At 46.2% G+C, this 26,814-nt stretch overlaps 1 protein-coding gene across 1 annotated transcript in view; it reads left to right on the top strand.

Annotated features, from left to right (window-relative positions):
* Positions 1–26,814, top strand: part of RNF17 (ring finger protein 17) — a 720,374-nt gene that overhangs the window by 229,031 nt on the left and 464,529 nt on the right. Inside the window, exon 14 of the mRNA XM_040339329.1 lies at positions 6,813–7,002. Coding sequence (XP_040195263.1) covers positions 6,813–7,002 — 190 coding nt within the window. The remainder of the gene's footprint in view (positions 1–6,812; positions 7,003–26,814) is intronic.

Here is a 26,814-nt window from a genome sequence, read left to right as displayed (position 1 = left end):
CGTATGGCTCCTTCCTGGCCCAGCGCCCTGAGGAGAAATTGTATTTTATTTAATAAAAAAAAATTCTTGAATCTTCTTTCAACTGTCGGCTGAGAGACAGGCTGGATAATATAGATGCTTGTAGTCTACTGGCTGGGTCTGCCACGCCATGCCCCATGACTCCTGGGGTGGCCAGTGAGCTTTGCGCCTAGGTTCAAATATGACTGGGCTGTGGTGTTGTCTCACTCACAATGGACCGGGCCGACAGCTACCTCTATTGCGGTTGTAGGTCTGTCAGGAATGTGTCAGCGAGTCCTCGCTCGGACGGGTAAGTACAGTCCCTCCCGCTTAGGGGACTGTGTATTTGGCCTGAGTTTTTTGTACTGGGGCTTTCCTGTGAGGGTATTTTTTTTGGCACTTTTAAAGCTCTAGAAGGCTTTTACTGTTTAAATGCAGCATTTTCCCGCCATTCGGCCGACGCTGGCACCATTTTTTGGGTGGTTTTTCAATTGCATTGAAAACTCCAATTAACGGCCATTTTGTCGTAGCCGCGCCATGGCGCAGCTTACATTGCGGTCGGCCATTTTCCTATGGCCGCGTTCTGAACGCTTGGCGGCCATCTTTGGGTAGTCCTGACCCCTAGTGCTGATTCCTACAGTGCACACAGGTCCCTTTGGCTGTAGCAAGTTGCCTCATGTTTTTTTCCTAACCCACACGCCGTGTGCTGAGGGCGGATGGCAGCGCTGGGCAGTGCCCTCCTGAGGTGAGTCCCCTGGGTACCCTGGTCAACGCAGCAAGGGGTGAGATGCCCTGAATAGGGCCTGGGAGCTTCCGTTTTTTTGTGGGATATACATACACACTAGGTGTATGTATTACTAAACTTTGGAGTCGGTATCTGGTCCTTCCCCAACATGCTTGTGGTGGCAGCAGGTGTTTAGTGCCTGGGATTCCCACAGATGCTTTTTATTGTTGGTCCTAGACACTTTGGTGCCGGACTGTGGTAGGGCGTGGGTTAAGAGCACTCCCTCCCCCCGATATCCCCTGGGGAATGCTCTGTCATGGAGCCATGGACCAGGTACCTGGGTCTGCAGGATAAGGCACTTAGGGGTGCGCTTCTCACTGCTGTAAGAGACTCTTTAGCTGGATGGTGCAGCTGGGTTTCCGCTGAGTCCTCGGTCTCTTTTGGGATCACACAAATCAGACCGCTCTGTGTAGGTTTTTTTTTTCTGTGCCCTTCTTTGCTTATTTCTAAGATGCGGAATGAAAAAAGCCACTGAGGGCTTTTGTAGTGCCTCACCACCTGGCGGTTCAGTGCCCCTTTTGAGGAGAGCCTTTTTAAGAGAGTGGGCTTCTTCTCCTGTGGTGGACCCTCCGGTTGTCATGTATAGGTGACCACCCTCCCTATTGCGGGAACCTCTGCTTGTATGGATTTGACTAATAGAAGATCGGAAGTACTGACCCGTTCCATGTCTACCATGCTGGGGTCTGCCTTGCGGCTTATTGTGGCCAATACTCTGGGGTCCCAGTCACTCATGGAGTGAGTATTTTGCACCAGACAGTGGAGGAGCACCGACTCTCTCCCGAAGTTATTAGGCTAACTGACCAGCTGGTCCAGAGCCTTGTATGTCTGTGATGTTTCACTGGACTTAGTATCCAGGGCTTCGGTTTCAGAGATGGTTGTCGCCTTCTCTGGTTGGAACGCCCTGGCAGATTTACCCTTTATGGGTGGGAGACCTTTTTGGTCCTCGCTGGATGACATTGTCAAGGATGTCACTGGAGGAAAGAGCACCCACTTTCCTCAGGCTTCCAGGGAGAAGGAGTCCCGCTGTCGGTCGGGTCCTTTTCCCACACCAAAGTGGTATTTTCGTCAGTCAGGGTCTGTGGGCGAACCCTCCCAGGCCGACAGAGGCTCAGCTGGGGGACTAAAACGTCTCTGGGTGCGTAAGCCTATCTTTTTTACAACTTGGTGAACCTCCCTGCTCTCCGACCAGTGGGTCTGCAATGCAAGGTGGTATCTTCGGAGTACTAGATAGGGTTCCTTCCGATCCACCGAACAGATTTCTTCCCTCGTGTCTCCCTCTCCCGGCTCGTTGGTCTGCCTTGGGGCAGTGTGGGACTTGCTAAGCTGTGGGGTAATTTTACCTTTCCTGCAGGACTAGAGGTGTGAGGCATTCTATCCAATTCTGTTCTCGCTCCCAAAGATGGACAGGGTCCATCCGATCTTGGGCCTCAAGGGCCTAAAATGCCTTTGTGAACGATGGATAGTTCCGCTCGGAATCCATTCGTTCGGTGCTAGCTGCGCTCCATCCGGGGGGCTTTCTGGCGCCCTTGGACATCAAGGACGCATACATGCATGTCCCACTTTGCGCGAGTCACAGAGGTTTCTGTGTCTCACGATGGGGAGGCTTCCTTTTGATCTGGCACCAGCACCACATGTTTTCACCAAGGCTGAATTATCAGATTTAGGTGCGCCACCTAGTCAGTGTCTCTCTGACTGAGATCCCAGACTCTTCGGTCCGGGAAGTAGTTTCTTCCTTTTTCTGGACTTGGGTTGTGGGGGGCGCCTGGGGGGTCCAGTTGGCCCAGAGTCACTGGACTTGAGTGAACATACGGCCACGCCTCCCTGGATACGCCCATTCTTGTCGGATCTCTGTAATTTTCCAGGGTCGGGCCTGGTTAGTTCCTGGGTGGGAGTCTGCCTGGGAATACCAGGTGCTGTAGACCCTGTCTACCATTATTTGTCCTAGTTCTTTGGGCAATCAGGCTATGCCTCTCCTCGTGGTCGAGGAGGTTGCAAGGTCGTCCGATCTGGATTCAGCCTAACAACGCCACAGCTGTGGCTTTGGTCTACCATCAGGTATACCGGCAGGCGAACTACTGGAGTCGCCTAATGCTGGACTAGGATGACTGATCTTGGTACTTGGAGTCAACTCCTTTGCAGGAGGCGAGTCTCACAAGGCATGGGTCTCAGCCGCAAGGATGTCAAAGTTTGTGGCCAGGTCTAGTTTTCCTGTACAGACGCGTCAGTCGCGTTAGTGCCCCTGTGGGGTCTGTATCGGCGACTTTGTCTTTCCTCCATTGTAGTGGCCTCTCCGGCTGCTCCACAGAGTGGAGGCTGGGGAATCCCGATGATTCTAATCGCTCCAGATTGGCCTCGGCGTCCTTGGTACGCCGATATCGGGCGCCTGGTAGCGGAGGTACCCTGGCGGTTGCCTGGACCGGGGGTCCTTCTGTCTCGAGGTCCCATACTTCCTTCTATTGTACAGTCACTGACTTGCTCAACATGGCTATTGGAAGCCAGACTATAACAGACCGGGGTTTGTTCGAGTGGATTTCTAATGCCACGTACACACGATGATTTTTCGGCATGAAAGAAAATATGTTTTTCAGCATGTCCAAAAAACAACGTTTTTCCAACTTCATCATTAAAAACGACGTTGTCCACACACCATGGTTTTAAAAAAATTATGAAAAGTGACGTACAACACATACGACGGCACTCTAAAGGGGACGCTTATTTGCCTTTGGGCTGCTTTAGTGTTAGTAAAAGACGATTCGCGCTTTTCTATCTGTTACAGCGTGATGAATGTGCTTACTTCATAATGAACGGTAGTTTTACCTGAACGAGCGCTCCCATCTCATAACTTGTTTCTGAGCATGCGTGGGTTTAAAACGTCGTTTTAGCCCACACAATCATTTTTTACTACCCGAAAAACGTCATTTTTTAAAACGATGTTAAAAAATGCAGCATGTTCGTATTTTTTTTTTTTTTTGTCGTTTTTTAGAAGCCGAAAAACGATGTGAATCCCACACACGATCATTTTAAATTACATTTTTAAAAACGTTTTTTTCCATGCCGAAAAATCGTTGTGCGGCATTAAAGCATCGCTTGGGGGCAGATTTCAGCCTTGGCTGTGTTCTTTCAGTGGCCTTTTTGCGGCCCGTTCCCTGGTGGGTACCTTTTTGTGCAGGGGGTTTGTCCCATACTTTCCCCTCTTGGCCTATCTCTTCCCCCGTGAATTTTGACTCTGGTGCTCTCGGTTCTTCAGGTACCTTCCTTTTGGAAACCTCAGAGATTTCTCTTGACAACTATCTCAGAAGGTGGCCCCTTTGGTGGCCTTTACCTCTGTTAGAGGGGTTTCTGAGTTGGCGGTCTTGTCTGCATGCCGCCATGCTTGACCCCCCATAGGATTGGGTGGTGGTGCGCCCGCGACCTTCCCTTCTTCCGAAGGTGGTTTTGGCCTTTCGCCGGAATAAGGACGTTGTTCTTCCATCCTTCTGTCCTCGGCCGGCGCATCCTACGGAGGTTGCCTTTCATACTTTAGGCGTGGTACTCGCCTTGTGGTTGTACCAGCCTGCTACGGCTCCGTTTCGGAGATCTGACTCTTTTTTGTGTCAGTTTCTAGTCCACCGAAGGGCCTGGCGGTCTAGTCGACAACCTTTTTCCGGTGGATCAGGCAGGCTGTCATACAGGCCTTTGCTCTTAAGGGGCGGGCCCCCCTTGTCGGTCACGGCACTTTCGACCAAGGCAATTGGTGTTTCCTGTTTTTTTTTTTTCCTGACAGCATGCATCTGTCTCACAGGTGTGCGAGGCGGCGACTTACTCGTCCGTTCACGCTTTTTACGTGGTTGCTGTGAGTGCATCATCTGATGCTTCTTTCGGCCGCTAGTTTTTGCAGGCGGCTGTTTAAAGTTGCACCTCCTCCATTGAGGAGCTCTGCTTGTTTTGGGGTGAAGTTAAAATTGGTTTTGCTGATATATTTCCCACCCCTCGTTTTTTGACACTGCTTGGGGACGCCCCACTTGTCAAGATTTAAGGAGCTGTGTCCGTCCATGGACGATGAGAGAAAATAGGATTTTTTTGTACTCACTGTAAAATCCTTTTCTCTAAATAAATGGACGAACACAGCTCCCACCCCTCCTTTTTAGGTTTGCACTGCTTGTTACAAACTGAGGCTGCATGCTGCAGTAAGGAGGGTTATGTCTGGAGGGACCGCCCGCTGGGCGGGGCTGTTCAACTCTGTTAATGTAACATGTATTTAATTATATAACATGTTTCTGCCTAGTCCTCTCCTGTAAACAGGGAACATAACCCACTTGTCAAGATTTAAGGAGCTGTGTCCGTCCATGGACTGAGAAAAACATTTTACGGTGAGTACAAAAAATACTGGGGCATATCCTCAAAAGAGATACGCCGGCGTACGCCGTCGTATCCCTGGTTCTAACTTTGGAACTGATCCACAGAATCGGTTTTCCAAAGTTAGGCAGAAGATCCGACATGTGTAAGGGACTTACACTGCCGGATCTTAGGATGCAGTACCGCATCCGCCGCTGGGGGCATTTCGAGTCGAAATGCCGCTTCGGTTATGCAAATTAGCACTTAGGGCGATCCACAAAGCTTTTCAGCTTCGTTTTTTCGCCGTAAGTTTTAGTTTGCAAGTGTAAAATTAGGGCTGCTTTTACAAAGTGTAAAGTTAGTAACACCATGTAAAAGCACATTCAAGCGACGGCATTTGGTATGCATTCCTGAGGGAGAACTCCACGGCAATTTGTAAAATCAAAACCGGCATGGGTTCCCCCCCAGGAGCATACCAGGCCCTTAGGTCTGGTATGGGTTGTAAGGAGACCCCCCCCCTATGCCGAAAAATCGACGTAGGGGGTCCCCCTACAATCCATACCAGACCCGCATCCAAAGCCCGCTACCCGGCCGGCCAGGAATGGGAGTGGGGACGAGCGAGCGCCCCCCCCCCCCCCCCCCCTAGCCGTACCAGTCTGCATGCCCTCAACATGGGGGGGTTGGGTGCTCTGGGGCAGGGGGGCGCACTGCGGGCCCCCCCACCCCAGAGCACCCTGTCCCCATGTTGATGAGGACAGGACCTCTTCCCGACAACCCTGGCCGTTGGTTGTCGGGGTCTGCGGGCGGGGGCTTATCGGAATCTGGGAGTCCCCTCAAATAAGGGGGCCCCCAGATACCGGCCCCCCACCCTAAGTGAATGGATATGGGGTACATCGTACCCCTACCCATTCACCTGGAGGCAAAGTGATAGTTATTAAACACACGACACAAGGGTTTTTAAAATCATTTATTAGTCTGCTCCGGAGGCCCCCCTGTCTTTAGCTCTAATACCAGGGGGGTCGTCTTCTTCCGCTCTCCGGGGGGGGGTCTTCTCCTTCCGCTCTCCGGGGGGGGGGTCTTCTCCTTCCGCTCTCCGGGGGGGGGGGCGGTCTTCTCCTTCCGCTCTCCGGGGGGGGGGGGTCTTCTCCGCTCTCCGGGGGTCTTCTATCTTCGCCGCTCTCCGCTGTTGACTCGGCGCACCCAGGTTCTTCTCCAGCTGTCCGGTGCCTTCTCCTTCAGCGCTGGCTGCCTTCTATCTTCGTGTGTTAGCTCAATTACTAGCAGGCAGCCAGCACGGTCTTCTGTGACGTCATCTTCTTCTCTTCTCTTCTTCTCCCTTCTTCCGATGTTGACCCGACGCCTCTTCTCGCTGCAATGATGGAAGCGCGCCTTGCATCTGATTTATATAGGCCTCACCGTCCCATCATGCTCCGGTAGGTACCCATGTGTACCCATGTACCCATCTCTGTCCAGCGATGTCCACGAGTGTCTCGGCCGTCTGAGACGCTCCCTCCTGATTGGCTGAGACATAAGTGGGTTAGCCAATAGCCAATAAGGAGAGGAGCGCTGAAAAGGGACCCAAGAAGAGGAGGATCTGGGCTGCTCTGTGCAAAACCACTTAACAGAGCAGGAAAGTAGAATATATTCGTTATTTTTGTAGAAAAAAAAGTTTACAATCACTTTAAAAATTACTTTTATTCTGTTGTGTTGTAAATAGGAGAAATTATAGCTTTTAGAAGTTCAAACCGCCAATCCTGGTATCGTGGAAGGATTACTGAGCTGATTCCATTAGAAACTAAATATGTCCAGAAACCTTGTGGCCCAGCCAGATATCGGGTTGAAGATATTGCACGTATAACACTTTTCTTGCTTGACCACGGAAACTCTGAGATATTCATTGTGACAAGGTAGGTGTTATGTATTTAATAACATAACATTTTTGAATTATTTAAAGGAAGTCTGTGAGTATAGAGATTCTGGCGTGTTTGTGACCTTGCAAGATCCAGGGAAGGCTTTCAATGTACATTTATCATTGTTGAATCACTGCTTAGTAAGTCAATAAGCTGGACATGTATGGTTGTTGGGCTGATATTCCACATGCTTATTCTGGACCAGTGACACACAAGCAATGAGGCAAGTATAAAGATGCAATCCCTAAATCCTGCACCTTCAAAAAAAAATAAAAAACAAACGCAGTGTTGGGCATATTTTTTTTCTACCCATTTTTGGGTCATCAATGTGCCCATGGTTGAGAAACAGACTATAAATAGGTTGACTCATTTTGTAAATTGTTGTCTAAATGAGGATTCAACACTTCTTAAAAGAAAGGGAACAGATTTACCTTACAGCTTCTTTAGCTCATTTTTCCAAGGTGGAAAGACATATTTTCACTGCAGTGCTGAATCTGGACTTTACTTTAAAGTTCTTTACTCTTCCAGCTGCTGGTAAAAAAAATATATTTTTATTTTTTTAATTGTGGCAGTCTCTGAAGTCAGCCAATGAGTGCATTAAAAAGGGAGCGCTTGCCAGCCATAGTTTCTCTTTTGAAGATATCATAAGCATGCCTGGATGATGCTTAAACTAAATAGACTCTGAAAGGTTGAAAAGCCAGTTCTTTAAAGTGGTTATAAAGGCTGAAGATTGTTTACCGCCATGCATTCTATGCACGAAGATAAAGAACCTGTGTACTGCTACCCCCATACTCGCCTAAGCCCCCATTCGATCCAGCGATATGCACAGGAGCCTCGGCTTGCCCTGGTCTCTCTCTCCTCATTAACATAAAGTGCTGCTCTATAGCAATAATTAAATAATGCAAATATACAACATTTAAATATCCACACACTCATGAAAAGTGATAAAGTGCATGTGCAAAATTCAAACAAAACATGCACTGTGACAAACATAATTGCACATATAAAGTCACTTGTGCTGCCTGCAAGGCAAAAATCTTGTGATGGTGCTCCAAATGTATCCGGGTGACATCAAACTTGTGCTCTCCTCCTCTGTGTGAATCTGCTGACCTCAGGGTGTGTGACCACACAACCAAGTTTGGTCGAGACACGCTTGTGAACCACCCCTGGGTTCTGTGTAAATGGCACTCTATGGGATTCGGGGATGTACAGCACTATGTTTCTCCATACATATAAAAGATAAGGTCTAAATGGTGTTTTTTATAGTATTAAAAACGTCTATTTAAACATATTGCAGGGTACTCACATAGTACAGGTGCTAAAGCGCACAAATCTATAGAAGATAAAATCGGATGAAATAGCTTGTCCCTCCACAACAATCGAGCCAGCTGCCTCCTACATCGTCCTGTCCCTTTCCCAACGCCTGTTGACACAGGGATTAGTCACCTGTCTTCCTCAAGGGATTATGAAAGACACGTGACTAATCCCTGTGTCGACACGCGTTGGGGAGGAAACAGGACGGTGTAGGAGGCAGCTGGCGTTTTTTAAACAATACTACACCATTTAGACCTTATCTTTTATATGTACGGAGGAACATAGTGATGATCCCAGGATCCCATAGAGCACCATTTACACAGAGCAAACCATTGACGCCTGTGTCCGCATCTTTGACACAGATACTATTGCCTGCACCTCTGATTGGTTCCTTGTCGCCACGTTATCCTAGAAAGTCGGAGTCTGGACACCGCATCTTCCCCCATCCGTGATCCTATATGTGACCATTCGACCATCTGACATGTCAGCGTTGGTGCATCATCGGCTTTGCGTCCAGGCTCGCCCGCAGATACTGCGGCAGTGCTGGGGATTTCCTGCCGAGGTGTGTCCCCACTGGCTCGTTCCTGTCATCTGAGTCCTCCTTTACAGCCGACAACTATTTGTCACTGCAGGTCATCCATCCATCTGAGGTACTGTCTGTTAGTCACTCTACCAGTGATTTACCATCTGTCCTGGTGTGTAGCATTGCAACCTTTCCACAGCGGCATACTGAGAGACGATTGTGTCGATATTAACCATACCATCACAGGACTCCTCCTAATGGCTTTCCTTTTGGACTTATTGTCTTATCAATCACATTTTTTTAGATACATGAATTTTTAATTCTTTATTATTGTGTGTGCCAATACCTTTGTCATTTCTTATTTTAGACTATAAAGTTTAATTACTTTACTCATTGAGCGCTGCTTTTGTTTTTGTGTTTCTGTGCCCATTCTCCAGTGGTTGGCGGCTGCACTGGGTATTGTATACTTATTTTCACAGATTGTACTGTGTCTCGCTTCATATTGTTGCAGCGCCACAAGTGGACTTTGTTTTTTGTTTGTCTATTTACACAGAATCCATGGGTGTTTTTTTAAGCGTGTCTTGATCAAACTTGCTTGAATGGTCACACACCCTAAGGTGAGCAAATTCACACAGGGGGAGCAGCAGTTTGATGTCACCTGTATACATTTGGAGCACCATCACAAGATTTTTGCTTCGCAAGCACAATGGAATTTATATGCCCAAATTTGTTTTGGCACAGTGCACGCTTTGTTTGAATTTTGCACTTTATCACTTTTCATGAGTGTGTGGATATTTAATTTTGTATATTTGCATTATTTTATTTGTTGCTATATAGCGGGGCACTTTTTTTTACAAATCTTTTATTTATTGAAAGGGCAAAGAATCACGAAATACAGCATCCTTCAGAAACATAATAAAAGGGAAAAAACTAAATACAGGTACAGCGTTGCAGAGTTAGTTGAGCAGTATCATATAACAGCGACATGGTAACGAGCATGGGCTGACAAACTTATCTATCCAGAACAATTAGCATCCCCAACTTGGAGAGACTATTAAATTGGAGTCAGACCCTACCCCCGCTGGGACAGAGCATATCTTCTGCTGGAATTCAGCCTGTATCAACGGATGGTCTGCGAGTCCCGCCCCCATTTTCAATTATTCCAGGATGGCAGCATAGGCCATGGGGATAGAGAATGAAGCCCCATAAACCTGAACATAGCTGGATAGTGAGAGCAAACAAAGAAAAGGGAGAAAAAGGGAGGGAGAGAAGAGGGGGGGCACAGGGAGGCAGCATACACTCAAGTCTCAGGGGGGCGCAGATAAGGCATGTGGCAGGACACCCTCTTCTGAGCATTAGGCCTGGGTTTGGCTGAAATTACCGGGGGGGGGGGGGGGTATAGTGATTTGAGAAAATGGTTAATTTTTGAGAGCTCTCCAGAAGTCCAGACGGAACGGGCCGTCTGGGTTCATAAGTTCGCTGGCCGATGGCCTCCTGCCCCCAACCAAAAATTGGGAGGCTTGGAAGCGGCCAGCGGCTCTTGGGGAACAAAAGACGGGGTCCGCACACCCAGGGACAAACTCCGGGCTACCCAATATCGGGCAGAGAGCCAGCGGACGTAAGGTGGGATTGCGTAAAGAGGGACGCGCAAGTCCACGTGGTCGTACTTATTAGCGGATGATTCTTCATGTCACTCGGCAGTGTGTTATGACACCAGGGAGCCCTGTCCAGGGGTATGGTGCATTGGGATTGTTCCAGTCGGGCCACAATTTAGTGGACTGATGACGACACCAATCTATAAGTCTGGTCAGATGAGTGGCCTGATGGTATTTGCGGAGATCAGGAACTGCCAGGCCCCCATGAGCTTTGGGAAGTGTTAGCTGTCGTCTGTTTAGTCTAGGTCTTTTGTGTGCCCAAATGAAATAAAAAAACAGAGCCCTGGTTTGATCAAAATAACTAGCAGGAATTTGGATCGGGAGGGCTTGAAGGAGGTATAGAAACTTGGGAAGTTTGCACATCTTAAGGATATTGCATCTTCCAAACAATGAGTGTAGACACGTGTGCCATTTGGCGAGCAAGGCTCGCACGGATGACAGCAGCGGAGGGAAATTCAGGGCAAATATCCGAGACACCCTAGGAGGGATGTGTGTCCCCAGGTAGTGTAGGGCCGTATTTGTCCATTTGAAGTTAAAACTAGTTTGGAGGGTTGTGAGTAGATTCGGAGGCACATTATTGAAATTTATCTTTAAGTTCGAGAGAATACCATAAGTTTTAAATTCACGTAAGAGGTTTGGAAGGGATACCGCTGGGTTAGTAAGCGAGAATAACATGTCTTCCGCATATGCGGAGATCGTCTGCTGCGAGTCTCCCATGACCACTCCAGAGATGTCCGGATTGGCACGCACCGTACGCAGGAATGGTTCCAGTGACAGGGCGAAGAGCAGCGGGGATAATGGGCAACCCTGACGTGTTCCGTTCTGGATCCCAAAGGGATCTGACAGGACCCCATTGGCACGGACCCGCGCCGTTGGAGCAGCATAAATCAAATTAATCCAATGTAGCATGGTGTTACCCAGACCTATGTGTCTCAGAACGGAAAATAAGAACTGCCACCCCACCCTGTCAAAGGCCTTCTCCGCGTCCACGCTCAAAAATATACAGTGAGTCTTCTTTCGGGTGACCACGTGTAAGAGGTTAAGTACTTTAATTGTGTTGTCCCTTGCCTCCCTGGACAGAAGAAAGCCAACTTGATCTAAATGGATCAAGGATGGGAGATGGTTGTATTCTGGTGGCCAGCAGTTTTGTGAAAATTGTAAAGGTCCGTATTAAGGAGCGAGATTGGCCTGTAGTTCCCGTAGACAGTGTGGTCCTTCCCCTCTTTGGGGATCACCGCTATGTGCGCTGACAATGTGTCGCAGGGGAATGTTGTATTGGACCCTAAGGAATTGAAAAATTTGTGTATATGCTTCACCAGGGATGGTAGTAGGGTTTTATAATATTGAGCGGTAAGCCCATCCGGACCCGGGGCCTTCCCCAGCGGAGGGGATACGTGAGATGTAACTGTCCTGTTTTTTCTCTGGCCCTTACTAGTTGGCACGCAGTCTGTTGGTGTTTACTTTGCTTTGCCCCAGTTACATTTAATGGAGTGCTCCCTGTTGTCCACTAATTGGAGGCCCTGCCCCCTCCCCGAGGTGAACATTATCTTCCTCCTCACGGGAGACCTCCGACCCCTCCGTCCTTTGCCGATGTCCTCTAGCCGCTAACACCATCTGATGTCGCATTGTGCCCCTGCCCTGCAGCCTTGTTGGTGGAGGAGACCCTGTTCCCTGACTATTCACATGACCCACCATGAAGGGATTTCCCGAGGAGCTCTTAGTGGCACCACCCACGTGTTTACCCTGCCCATGTACTGGGGGTACAATCTGACTTCCCGGACTCCCGCCTTCAGCACCGTATGGACAACGCAGGACTGACCTGCATCGCTGGATCTGCGACAAATGTACCGCCACTGCAGACATTTTACGTTATGACTATGGTGTGGGGGGGGGGGTATGGTTTGGATGTCCCCATGTTACGCCTGCCGCTATTGACCTCGGAGGGATGGGTCTTCACCTGCTCGTTATACGGAGGGCATGTGGCTCTCGGTCTCTCGCCCCCTTGGGGGGTGATGGGTGGCGTGGTTCCCTGGGGTTGGGGGGGGGACTCTGGTCCTTATTGTTTAATTAATATTTGCGTGGGCCACAGGAGTATCATAGCCTTTTAGCACTGTTATCTTCAGGGTATGTTTATAATTTGTGTGTGCTGTTGCTATGGGTACCATGGGCTTGAGGTTCCTTGTCTGTCTCTTAGGTCTGGCGTGCCAGGTCGTCAATACTACATTGTTTCTTTATATATACCATCATACTAGGGTCGGGCGAGGGGGCAACAAGTGGGCCCTTCGCTAGCTGTTTCTTTCAGCAACCCCACATAAGCCTGCGCTCGATTACCAGTTCCTTTTTTTTTTTTTGGACTGGTGAGCGTCTCAGCACGACTGCGCTACATTTCTAGGCCACAATTGTCGCACTCTTTTGGTGTGGCCTTATAACCCCCCCCCCTTTTTTTTTTCTTTTTCTCTCTTCTCTTCCTTTGTCCTTTCTCTCCTTCTGCTCTTCTCTAGTCTTTCTATATTACTACTCCTTCTAGACCCCCCCCTTATTTTTTCCTTCTTTTCTCCTTCCCCTTTTCTTCCTCCCCTTTCTTACCCCAGATCTTCCCCGTCTTAGACCCTGGGGCCATGGAGGCAGTCAATGTACTCTAGTTAAACGTACAAGGCCTAAATGTCCCTGAAAAGAGGCGAATGCTTTTGCAGGATCAAAGCCGTCTTAAAACTGACTTGGCGTTTGTACAGGAGACACATTTTAGAGGAGGTAGCCTCCCCATACTGAAAAAAAAATTCTTCCCGACAGTGTACCATTCCACATTTGAGCCCGCTAAAGCCAGTGGCGTGTCCATACTTATTTCCCGAGAGGTTCCTTGGCAGTGCGGGGAGGTAAGATCTGACGCAGAGGGGCGTTATTTGTTCCTCAAGGGCACGATTTGCGGTGTCAAAGTGACCCTGGCAAACCTTTATGCTCCTAACACCCATCAGGATCTCTTCATCTCCAAGACGCTGAGCATTCTGCTTGAATTCTCGAGGGGCCAAATGATTCTAGGCGGAGATTTTAATGTCCCACTTATCCCTACTGAGGATACTTCCTCAGGACATTCCTCAATCACACCTAGCATTCGGAAACGCATTTCACGATCTCTACACAAAGCGCAACCAATTGATGCCTGGCCACATAAACAATACTCAAATGTCAAATGATTGACTATTTTCTGCTTCCTCATGCCCAGCTACACTCAATTCGTAATTCATCGATCGGCTCTATCATGTGGTCTGGTCATGCCCCTGTCCTATTGTCCTACGCCTTGACAGGTAGTCTCCACTCCAAGGCCAGGACTTGGAGACTGAATGAAAGCCTACTGCAGGATGGGGAGGTACTTGAGGATGTAGTCAGGGAACTGGACTATTAATTTCAGACCAATGACACCCCCGACGTGGATCCTGGTACTGTTTGGGAGGCCCACAAGGCGGTGATACGTGGCGTAAGAAGACCGCCAGGGGGTATCCCCAGCGGTATGTGCATCCCTGTCGTTTGGCCAACTCCAGAACGGGTCTCGGCAGGGCCCTCCTCTATAACATAGCCCTAGAGAGGTCCGGAAGGATCTTGATCGTAGCCCCATCAAAACCAACGTCCCTGTGATCCCAAGCCTTACGGAGGATAAGTTCCTTTTGCGTGTATCGATGGATCCTGCATAGCACGTCTCGGGACCTGTCTGGTTCTAAAAGTTTAGGGCAGAGAGTTCTATAAACGCGGTCCAGCTCCAGAGACAGTGGTTCCCAGAACCGACTGGAAGATGGCTACTACTGTCGCTGCCAAGTCCTCCGCTCCGGGAGTCCCCGTAGCTGCAAGTTATTGCAGCGGCTACGGTCCTCCATGTCCTCCAAGTGCAGCTGTAACTCAATGGCCGTGGCTGACTGGGATCGCTCCAGCTCAGAGACTCGTTGTGCTAGTGAGGAGATCGTTGCCTCCCCAGAGTCCACCCAGTCCGAGAGTGTGTGCAGCTCCGTTTTGACCTCCTGGAAGTCCCTGCTGTGCGCCTCCTCAACACGCAGGATGAGGGCTTCTATATCAGATTTAGTGGGCAGAGCCTGTATGATGGCACGGAGGTCCTCCTGCAGGCCACCCGAGTGTTGGGATGAGCTAGCCATGTCTGTGCGGAATGCTGCTGGTGTCTCCGGGAAAAGTTCTGTAGAGATGGATGGAGCAGGGGAGTCAGGATGGTCCGGCGCTGCGGTCTCCTCCATATGCCATGCACGTGGCACTGCAACAATGGCGCCCGGTGAGATCCTCTGTGTATCTGTAAAATATCTGGGGATTACGGTCCGTGGGGTAAGTGAGCGGCTTCCACGGGCCGCCGATCTTGTCCTGTAGCGTTTGGTGGTCAGCATGCTTTGCTGTCGGTGGTGTAGGGCCGTCAATTTCGCGGGATGGAGCGGGGAGATCAGGAGCTCTCAGAAAATACAACTTCACCCGGCCATCGCTAAGCCACGCCCCCATAATGTGGCACTTTATGTTCATTTGATTAGCACGAACATATGAGATTGTGAGAAGTACCAGCAGTTGAATCTATTAGGAAGTTATTTTTGGAAAATTTTTGGTTTGCTCGCAAGATTGTTTATGCAATTATTACTCTCTCCTCATTGCATGAGGCACAGCAGCGAGAGCCATTTTCTTGCACGGCTGTCAATCACAGCCAATTAGTCAACAAGGAGAGAGCGGGGACAGGGCCAATCGCGGCTTTGTGTCTTATGAACCCATAAGAGCGGGGTTCAGGAGCGAGCACGCACTATTGCCCCCATTGCAGGCAGCTTGTTATTGTGGAAACTGGTCAAGGGGAAGGAGAAAGTGAAGTACCTGAGAAGAGGAGGTACGGACTGCTCTCTGCAAAACCACTGCACAGAGCAGGCATGTATTTCATGTGTGTTTTTTGTTCTTCAAAAACAAACCTTTTAATCACTTTTAATTTGTTTTTTTGTGAACATGTCCCCCAGACTGAAACCACTCTAGTGAAAACATAAAAAGGGGGTCAGCGCTAAAGAAAATGGGCAGCTTGCAATAGGTAAATGTACAGTACCCAAACAAAAAAATAAAAAATTATACAGAGCCTCCAAATATAGAATATTACCAGCTTAAAGCATGTGCTATTAACACAGTGTTTCTCAATTCCAGTCCTCAGGCCCCCCCAACAGGTCAGGTTTTCAGGATTTCCATTATTTTGCACAGGTGATTTGATCAGTTTCACTGCCTTAGTAATCACCACAGCCTTTTTATCTGAGGGAAATCCTGAAAACCTGACCTGTTGGGGGGGCCTGAGGACTGGAATTGAGAAACACTGTATTAACACAACACTCATAATGTGCAAAAAGCATCCGAAATATTCAAATGATAAAAATTAATCCGTGTACATAAAGTACAATTCAAAAAGTCCAAAATATGTGATCAAGAACACCGCAAAAATAGGGTCTTCCTCCAGCTAATAGAAATTCTCAACCCACGTGAGTAACAAAGCTAAAGTGCACTCACTGACATTAAAGCAGCAACATGCGTGTTTGTGTCAACAGGACCCTTCACACGTGATCAACTAGTTCCATTCTCCCAATTGGGACACCCAATGGTGCTTCTCACCACTGGGTAGGATCATGAAGTTTGTTTGATACTGTGCGGGAAAAAGGCACTCATCACACAGACACAAACTAAGAACCACATACAGTGTAGAATATTAAAAAGTATGACTTGAAGACTGCAGTCTTAAAATGGTTACCAAATTTTACCACTTCAGCCCCGGAGAATTTGGCTGCCAAATGACAGGGCCACTTTTTGCGATTCGGCACTGCATCGCCTTAACTGACAATTGCGTGGTCGTGCGACTTGGCTCCCAAACAAGATTGACATCCTTTTTCCCCCCCACAAATAGAGCTTTCTTTTTGGGGAAAAAAGGCAATATTTTTTACCTTTTGCTATAATCTCCCTAAAAAAAATATATAAAAAAAACTCATTTTTTTCCTCCGTTTATCGGTGCAATCCTACTTCAGATTTGTTGCTATATTTAACCAGTTAACATAAAGCGTATCACTTTTTTATGTCATTCACTTAACAGCTTCCCTACCGCTCGTAGACATATGACGGCGGCAGGAACCCTTTGTTCCTCCGGGCCGACGTCATATGACGTCTTTTTACTTTTCATAGCCTCTAGGGGGTACACCCGCCGCGTCACTCGGCACCCGATGCGTGTGCCTGTCGGCTGGGCACCTGCGACAGTTGGAATCACTCCCTACGATACACTCTTAACCCCTCGTTCGCTCCTAGTGTTAACCCCTTCCCTGCCAGTCACGTTTATACACATACATTTATCCCCATTTTGTAGCCACTCCAAGGTTTGCGCAAACCAATCAATATACGCTTATTGCTTGTTTTTTTTTCCTACCAAAAATATGTAGAAGAATACATATCGGCCTAAACCAAGGAAAAATTATTATTTTTGAATGGGATATTTATTATATTAAAAAATATTGTGATTGACTCCCCGCCCCCAAATTTTCGCTCTTTTTTTCCTTATACCACCAAATCTCACCAAATACCACCAAAATAAATCTCTATTTGTGGGAAAAGAATTATCAAAATTTCATTTAGGTACAGTGTTGTATGACTGCGCAATTGTCATTCAAAGTGTAACATCGCTGAAAATTGGTCTGGGCAGGAAGGTGGTTAAAATGCCCGGTATTCAGTGGTCGTGAAGTTATGGCTGATCTGTGTATGTAAAAGTACATTAAGGAACACTTTCACATCATATTGCTTTTCCTCTGTTCATATGGTTTCCTACTTTTGCTTGCTATAAAATTGAGGCCGGCTGGGAATGGGTGCAGTTTTGCTACGTTGTCCTTGCAACTTTGTTTTTTTGTATCCTAAAGGCATCAGCAATAACCCAATGTGTATGAATGTGCTGCGCTGAAAACTACATATCTATACAGATGTCCTATAAAGCATTGCAATAAATGTCTTCATAACAAAGAATGTGTAAATTGTGCGTATAGAAATTAAAATGATTTATCCAAAATTATTGATTGAGCCGACTGCATGAGGGATGGAGGGATTTCTGCCTTAGTACAGTGGTATATGTTCATACTTCTTCATGCCTACTCTGACAGCCTTGAATCTCAACTGTTGAAGGCCATGCAAAGCGCCTGTCTGCTTGTTCTTACATGTGGGTCCATATTTTAATAAAGTGGTTTGTAGTGGCCAGCACTGCCGTTTATGAATGTTCTATGTCAGGGCTCAAAATTTCAAGTTCTAAGCTACTAGCCAGGCCCTCAAGGGTTACTCACCACCAGTTTCCCCACCCCTAATTCCGCCCCTAAACACTCATAAATCATGAAATGACACTTAAATGTTTTATGCAGAATTAAGTTATAAACATTTGTACTCAGAGTCTCAGGTAATCGTGCTAGGAAAAGGTCTGAGAGGAAACAGGGAAAGTGATCTGAGGTGGGAAAGTGACCTGAGGTGTGCCAGGGTCACGTGGTCGGTATGCCTAAAAGGGGGCAAAAAACAAAACAGTAGGATGAGCTAGCAAAGAGATGAAATGAAAGTAACTGTATGTAACCACAAGCCCCCAACGCCAGAATGCCAGTGACAGACATGTGGAACTGGGATACGTCCGGAAAAGATAGCTGACTACCGCCAAACTAACTCCTCAACGAGAATACAGACCCCCTCGACCCCTGCCGAAACTGCACCTGAACAGAAATACCGGCCCGGAGTGAACATTAAGATGCTACCCTAGTTAGGCAGCATGGAATGGCTATGTGTCATGCCCTGTGCTAGCAGAGAAGGGAGTACTAGGGAAAGGAAAGTGGCCTATCTCTGAGTACATCCGCAAAAGTCTGGTGCCCAGACTGTACTGGGCACCAGCTTGCAACCCGTTTGAGCTGAAAGTGGCAAAAGAAAAACAAACTCAAGTAGGAACTGAATGCTGGTGCGAAAAGAACCCAGGATACTGAGAAAGAAACGCCTGGAAGATATCCCAGGCCGAGTCGAGAGCTTTCTAGGCTGAATTGAAAAAGGACTTTAAGAACAAGCTTCGTCTGTAACAAAAGAGAAGGCCGTATCGGGAGGATCAAGGAGGGCGTGCTACCGTGTATAGAACCGGAGAAGGACGGATGGCAGCAAATCTTCGATGTCTGCTGCCCGTGACATGAAATCTGCAAACAAGAACAACATCGTTAAAAACAAAACATGAAAAGGAAACCCTTACCTTCCCTAACCCCTACCTACGCAGGTGTCCGTGATTGACACACTCGGTAACGTAGAGCAGGAACGAATACGTAGCACAGGACTGAAACGTGTCAGTCTGAAGAACCTAGCGAGGCTGAGCAACCTGGGCAAATCAGGCCAATAAAAAATTTAACACTCAAGCCTATAACCTGAAGAGTGTCAGGCAAGTGATGTAAGTGAAAAGATAACATGACGTATGAAATGTCATGAAGCGGATGAGGGGACTTGCCACCGCACAAGAAACGAACATCTCAATCCGACAGTACCTGTAGACGTGACAGGTAACCAGCAGTGGAGAGCGGCCATGAACTAACGTGAGGATATGAACGTGACATGTATGCCCAGACTATGAAAATAAAATGTAGGTAAGTGTAGCACTAGTGCAGCTGGACTGACAATGTGACAACCTATGAATTGCAAAGGCCGAGCAACCTGAGGCATAGCAGGCAAATTAAAAACGTACACTCAGGCCTGATGAACCTGAAGAGGTGTCAGGTCGTTTTGTGAGAAATGAAATGCATGAAACGTATGAGAAACGGATGAGGAGACTTGCCACCGTACGAGCAGATTTAAAAACGCTCATCTCAATCCGTAAGCACCCAAAGACGTGATGGGTGACCCCCCCAGCGGTGGAACTTCATGAATCAAAATGAACATACCAATGCTACCAACTAGAAAACATCCCAACTGAAACCTGCATGAGAAACGTAAAGTTTGCATGAAACGTACCCACCCGAGAACATGAATAGTCGCATGAGAACTACCATGCAAACCGTAATCGCATTAGAAACGTAACCACACAAGGACATGACTCGTAAGAGAAACGTGATCGCATGAGAACTACCATGTGAAACGTAAACGCATGAGAAACGTAATCGCATGAGAAACGTAAACACATGAGGCATGAGAAACGTGATCGCATGAGAACTACCATGCGAAATGTAGTCGCATGAGAGCTACCATGCGAAACGTGATCGCAAGAGAAACGTGAACACACAAGCACATGACTCGCATGAGAAACGTGATCGCATGAGAACGTGAACGCCTGAGAAAATCGAATGAGAACGTGATCGCCTGAGAAGATCGCATGGGAAACGTGATCGCCTGAGAAGATCGCATGGGAAACGTGATCGCCTGAGAAGATCGCATGGGAAACGTGATCGCAATGGGAACATGATCGCATGGAAAACGTGATCGCATGAGATCGCATGGGAAACGTGATCGCATGAGAAAATCGCATGAGAAACGTGATTGCATGGGAAACGTGATCGCCTGAGAAGATCGCATGGGAGCGTGATTGCATAGGAAACGTGATCGCATGAGAAGATCGCATGGGAAACGTGATCGCATGAGAAGATCGCATGGGAAACGTGATCGCATGAGAAGATCGCATGGGAAACGTGATCGCATTGGGAAACGTGAACGCATGAGATCGCATGGGAAACGTGAACGCATGAGAAGATCGCATGAGAAGATCGCATGGGAAACGTGAACGCATGAGAAGATCGCATGAGAAGATCGCATGGGAAACGTGACCGCATCAGAAACATGATACCATGGGAAACGTGGTTGCATGGAAAACGTAATTGCATGGGAATACACCATGAGAAACGTAATTGCATGAGAAACGTAACACACAAGGACCGTGATCAGACGTGAACATGATGGCATGAGAAAAACCATGAGAAACGTAATCGCATGAGAACCACCATGAAACCGTGATAGCATGAGAAACGTAACATGACCGTGATCGCACGCGAACGTGATCGCATGAGAACGTGACCGTATGTGAAACGTAATCGCATGAGGACATCACTAGCATAAAAAAAAACATTGCATGAGGACATGACTAGCATAAAACGTAATCGCCTAACATGAATCGCATGCCATGAATCGCATAACGAGAACAGTCATCGCCTGAATAGAAATTAACCATCAGTAGAACCTTGCCTAGCAGGAGAACTCAGGAACTTTGACAGGGAGCCCTCAGCACCCACTGGGCTGTCACTGGGGGACATGTGTCACAGGGGAGGAGACAGGCCGCGCCAGGGAAGATGCTGCTTCAGCCAATCAGCGCCCAGCTACATGACACAGCTAGGAGGAAACAGAGCACGGACAGGGAAAGCACACATGCCCACACACCCGACCCCCCCCCCCCGCACCGGGAAGCGACCTCCAATGCTGACTGAGCCCACAAAACTACCGCACCTGAACCAACATCCCCCCCATGTGAGGTACTAGACTAGCGTGAGGAGCCGTGGAGCGGGTGATGTCATTGGAGCAAACGGTGGGCGGGAGAAAGAGGCGGGCGGTCTCCATGGAGCCCTGCACCACGTGGACGTGGGTGCCCGGAGGAGCGAGAGGGAGGACGGCTGGCTCCCCTCTCACCGAGTATGCCCGGAGGAGCGGGAGGGAGGACGGAGGGACCCCCCCTCCCCCACAGCGTGAGCCCGAGTGGAGAAGCAGGCGGCCCCTAGATGCTGACAAGTGCCTGGCTAACATGGTGGACAGCCCCCCCCCAATGGTGCCTGCTACAACTACAGACCTGCACCCCCCCTGCAAGCATCGGGGGGGGGGGGCGTTTGGGGTGAGCGGCGTTCAGCTGACAGAGGAGGATGGGGTACAGAGAGTCCGGTCCGCTGGGAATCCTGAGGAGAGCACAATGGACACCTGCAGCAGCTGCCGCCATTGCTCTGGATCGAAACAGGAAGTGACGTGCCATACCCAGAAACCCCACACACCATAAAACCGACGCCCAGAAGGAGGAAGGAGGGTGGGTTTAAATACCTCCCGACTCCTCATACAAATACAGGCTGACCTGCGGTCAGCCTTTCACAAATATTAACAACTTTATCTTGTGCCCACCATGCTGCTGTGTGCCCACCATTCAGCCTGTGTCCCCACCATTCAGCCTGTGTCCACCCACTATGCAGCCTACCTGTGCAAGGGAGGAGAGTAGCATGAGAGTAGAGCTGCACGATTCTGGCCAAATTGAGAATAACAATTTTTTTGCTTAGAATGAAGATCACGATATTCTCATGGCGTAAAATCTTTTACATTTATACAAAAAAAAAATGGGCTAACTTTACTGGCTAGTTTTTTTTTAAATTCATTAAAGTAATTTTTTCCAAAAAAAATGCATTTAAAAAGACTTCTGCGCAAATACAGTGCAACATAAAATATTGCAACAACCGCCATTTTGTTCTCTAGGGTCTAAACTAAAAATTATCAAAAGAGAGGAGTTAAGAGAGCAAATAGAACAAGAAACAAGAAGTACGTTTAATCAAGTGAAGAAAGAGAGGTATCTCTGGGACAATAAACCAGGGAAACACTTAGCAAATTTATTAAAAAAAAAAAAAGCTTAAACTATATTGAGAAAATACAAACAAGTCGAGGGGAAGTAGTACATAAAACTAGTGAAATACTAGAGAGTTTTAAAGAATATTATGAAAAACTATATTCAATCAAGAATCAGGAGACAATGGAAGAACTAGGATTAAGGGAAAAAAATATATACACATTTTTAAAGGAAATAGAATGGGAGGTAATATCCGAGGAGAATTTTAATAAGCTTGAAGCCCCTATCTCAGAAAATGAAATTAGAGAAACAATCAAAAATGCCCCAAACGGTAAAAGTCCAGGACCGGACGGCCTAACTGCTCTTTATTATAAAACGTTTATAGATATTCTGGCCCCTAAAATGTGTTCGTATATGAATGGCCTAGGCGAGAAGTGGAACATGGGTAAAGAAGCCATTGAAGCTACCATTACTTTAATTTTGAAAGAGGGGAAGGATAGTACACTTTGCTCGAATTATAGACCGATCTCTCTTTTGAACTGCGATACCAAGATCTTTTCTAAAATAATAGCAGAGCGGATGAAGGGAATAATGAAGGATCTGATCCACCCCGACCAGGTTGGTTTTGTACCAGGACGGGAGGGGAGAGATAATGGGATCAGAACACTGCTAGCCATTCAGAAAATCAGCGATAGTGGAGCTCCAGGTCTACTCTTATCAGTAGATGCTGAAAAAGCGTTTGATCGAGTAGACTGGAGCTTCATATATAAGACTTTAGAAAGAATTGGATTAGGCCAAAAGATGATGACCTGGATAAAGGTTTTATATAATAAACCCAGGGCAAGAGTAAAAATTAACGGGACCCTTTCAGGGGACTTTGAACTACACAATGGTACAAGACAGGGTTGCCCCCTTTCCCCATTATTATTTATCCTAGCATTAGAACCATTGTTAAGGAAAATAAGGAAGAATCCTGATATTAAGGGCATAGAAGTCGGACGGGAGGAACATAAACTTGCGGCATATGCGGATGATATCTTGTTCTACTTAACATCCCCGAGAACAACGCTACCAAATTTAATAAAACTATTGAAACAATATGGAGAGCTCTCCAACTACAAAATGAACCCATCCAAGTCCGAAACCTTATGTATTAACATAGTTAAGAAAGATCAAATAACTTACCAAAAAGAGTTTCCTTTTGTGTGGGGGAAAAAAGAAATAAAATATTTAGGGGTAAAAATAGCAATCTCTAAAGAGAGGATATATAAAGTAAATTTTGTTTCTATGTTGGAAGATATCAAAACAGAACTTAGTAGACTCACTACAGGACAGATATCCTGGGGTGGGAGAATGAATATTTTTAAGATGGTGATCCTGCCCAAAATCATGTATAAGATACAGATGCTACCGATCGCTCTACCCCAGAAGTACTTTAAGACTTTACAAACGATCTTATTAAATTTTGTTTGGCAGGGTAAAAAAGCTCGTATTAGTTGGGCAACGCTGAAAAAAAATAAGACACAAGGGGGATGGGGAGCACCAGATATAAGAGGTTACTATGAAGCAGTAATTCTCACAAGAGTGATAGACTGGATTAGGGACACTAAGCAAAAATGGTGGGTAAGCATGGAATTTCAGATGAGCAATGCCCTTTTAGGGAGCATCATCTGGATCCCAGATAAATATAGGGAGTTAGGTAGACAATCACATAGCATCACTCGTCATGCTATAAAAATATGGGATAAAGTTCATAAGAGGGAAAAATGGGATTTTAATTCACCACTAATGCCAATAAAAGATTCACATTATTTTACACCGGGGTTAGAAAAGATATCCGGTAAATGGATAAAAAAAAAGAATGCCCAGCTGAAGGACGTCATGACGAGAGATAAATTAAATACCTATGAAGAATTGAAGGAAAAAGGAGAGATAATAGAGATAAACGAATGACGGTATGCCCAGTTAAAACATTTTTTTGAGGCTCTCCCACAGCCGCATAGATCAGCAGAAAACTTACGCCCACTCGAGAGAATTAGTCAAGGACAAACAGGGAAAGGAGTTATCTCCAAGATCTATAAGAATTTCATAGAAGCTGATTGTTTGGACACTCCACCATGTATTAAAAAGTGGGAGGAGGAATTGGGATATTCGTTAAATATTCAAGAATTAAAACAAATATGGAGAAGAGTGCACACTACATCAGTAAATAGTAAAACAATTGAGTTAAACTATAAATGCCTAATCCGATGGTATATTACACCAGACAAGGCCCACAAATATAAGAAAGAAGCCTCAGAGATGTGCTGGCGCGGATGTGGGCAGATCGGAAATATGGCCCATATATGGTGGCAGTGTCCAAAGATCAAAGTGTATTGGAGAAGAATTAGACAATTAATTACGGAAATTACGAATATAGAGATTCCAGATGATCCCTGGGGATGTCTGCATCAGAGGATAAGATTACCCACGAAACAATACCAGAAAAGTCTCTTACCCCACATGTTAACGGCAGCTAAAAGTATGATAGCCAGTCATTGGCAAGAAAGGGAAAGTCCTCCCATTAAAGAATGGTGCAATAAAATGAATTATATTCAAAACTTAGAATTTCTAAGGCTAAGTGATTCAGATAGTTTAGAGGAATTTGAAAAGATATGGTCTAAGTGGATGGAGTTCAAAAATTCCATGACATTCGCGGAGCTTATGGGTGCATAGGGCATAATATCCGATAAAATATCTTCGGACTTAAAAAAAAAAAAAAAAAAAAAAAAAAAAAAATTTGTACTCTATATAAGAGAGCCTCAAAACAAGAGGGGAAGGGGTGAAAAAAAAGGAGAAAAAAAAAAAAAAAAAAGTCAGAAAGGCAACTGGAGTCCCAGGGGATGGGGTGGGGGGGAGGTGGAAAACGGAGGGATAAGAGTGATAAGAATTAAAGGTAAAATGTGTAAAAATATGATAAAATACACACGATAGAAGTAAAAAAAAAAACAACTTCTAAAATAAAATTCCACATATGATGCGAAACCAGGAAGGAGATATGGCGGGCAAATGAAAGGCGGGTTAAACTCGCGACCTTCCTCCGTAAATGGTTATGTCTGAGGTGGAAAAAATAAATAAAAAAAAAAATAAAATAAACTAAAAAATTATATAATGTTTGCGGGTTCTAAGTTAATTTTCTAGCAAAAAAATAATAATGATTTTAACTTGAAAAGAGCTGTCAGAAAAAGGTTTGGTGTTTAAGTGGTTAAACGTTCCCTAATTTACATACAGAAGTTTATTCCTTTGTAAAAGTCAATGTGATACAATGTTTAGACTTAACTTTCCACTGATAAAGTATGTTTTCAAAACTTGGCAGGCTGCCCAGACTTGGCAGATTGCCCAGACTTTGACTTTTGGCTGAGAGCAGAGAGGAAATTCTTTGCATACCAAAGTGCAGAGAGATAGTGAAACCCTGTGTCAAGAATCGCAACAGGAAAAAGATCGCGATAACGATTCTTGACGATTAATCGTGGAGCTCTACAGGAGAGCCGCCCTGGATGATCAGAACGCAGCGCAGGGAACACAGCGATAATGGCTTTAATTTTAATTACTGTGTTCCCGCTCGCAGGCAACCCTTCCTCGCCAGCCCTCAAAATCCACTAGTGGAATTTTTGAGGGCTGTTCTATGTGATTAAATTTAGCAAGTAATCTGGTTGTGATGCTGGATCTTGTGCTTCCCCTGCATACAGTAGCTGGATTTAAATGAAGAGGTTCTCTGGATCTTGGTGCCTGCCAACATGCTAAATTGACCTTTGTGGTGAGGGTCAGTTTCTGGAGGTGGGTATTCCAGAAGGTGGAGAATTGTATTTTTTATTTTTTCCCTGGAGCACACGATCATTGAAGCCGTGATATTGCATTACTGGGGTTTATTTTTTTCACTTTGGGACTATTTTTATATTTTTTGACAACATATGATTTGTTTTTGGGTAAATTTACATTTCTATACACACACATTTTTTTTTTCCTATGCATGCAGGATGCCAAAATAGATATTAAACTTGGCAGCTTTGTAAAATGTACCTTATTTTTTTGTCATATCTGTAGGCTATTTGGGCCTCTTGAAGACCTGGTTGAAAAATTCTCATTTAGTTATTCCCATGTCCTGCTTTGTTACTAAGACGTGAAAACCATTGGACACTCACCCCTAGATTTACATGGGTGAAAACTAACGATTTTCATGTGTTGGCAACAAAATGGGTTGTGGGGATTGCCATTTAGGAGTTTTTTTTGTTTGTTTTTTTGAAGCACAAAGCACCCTGTCTTTTAGATGTATGCATACACATAAGATACAATTTGCACTTGAAAAATGTATGTACAGTGGGGAAAATAATGGTTTGATCCCCTGCAGATTTTGCAAGTTTGCCCACTTACAAAAAAAATGAAGCGTCTATAATTTTTTTTATCATAGGTGTATGTTAAATGATGGAAACAGAGTATCAATCAAACATTCAGAAAAAAACACAATACAAATGTTATACATTGAGTTGCAGTTCAGTTTTGTGTACACACATGCGAGGGTAAGCGATCTTTCGTGGGCAATAGCTGGTGTTCTGCTGTTGGCGCTTCAATCATCACGGCACCATGGTTGTTATGGTGTCAGGATGATTGAAGCACTTTATTTCTAATATTACATTGTAATATAAATTAAATAGTTCAACTCACCATAATGCAGAATCTGTGGGAGCCATGAGCGTGTCACTTGCCATGTCGCCTGCCAC

The sequence above is a fragment of the Rana temporaria genome, chromosome 2, assembly GCF_905171775.1.
Source record: "Rana temporaria chromosome 2, aRanTem1.1, whole genome shotgun sequence".
In the NCBI taxonomy this organism is placed as follows: Eukaryota; Metazoa; Chordata; class Amphibia; order Anura; family Ranidae; genus Rana; species Rana temporaria.
Note: the sequence above shows the minus strand (reverse complement) of the source record. Positions and strands in the feature narration are given on the sequence as shown.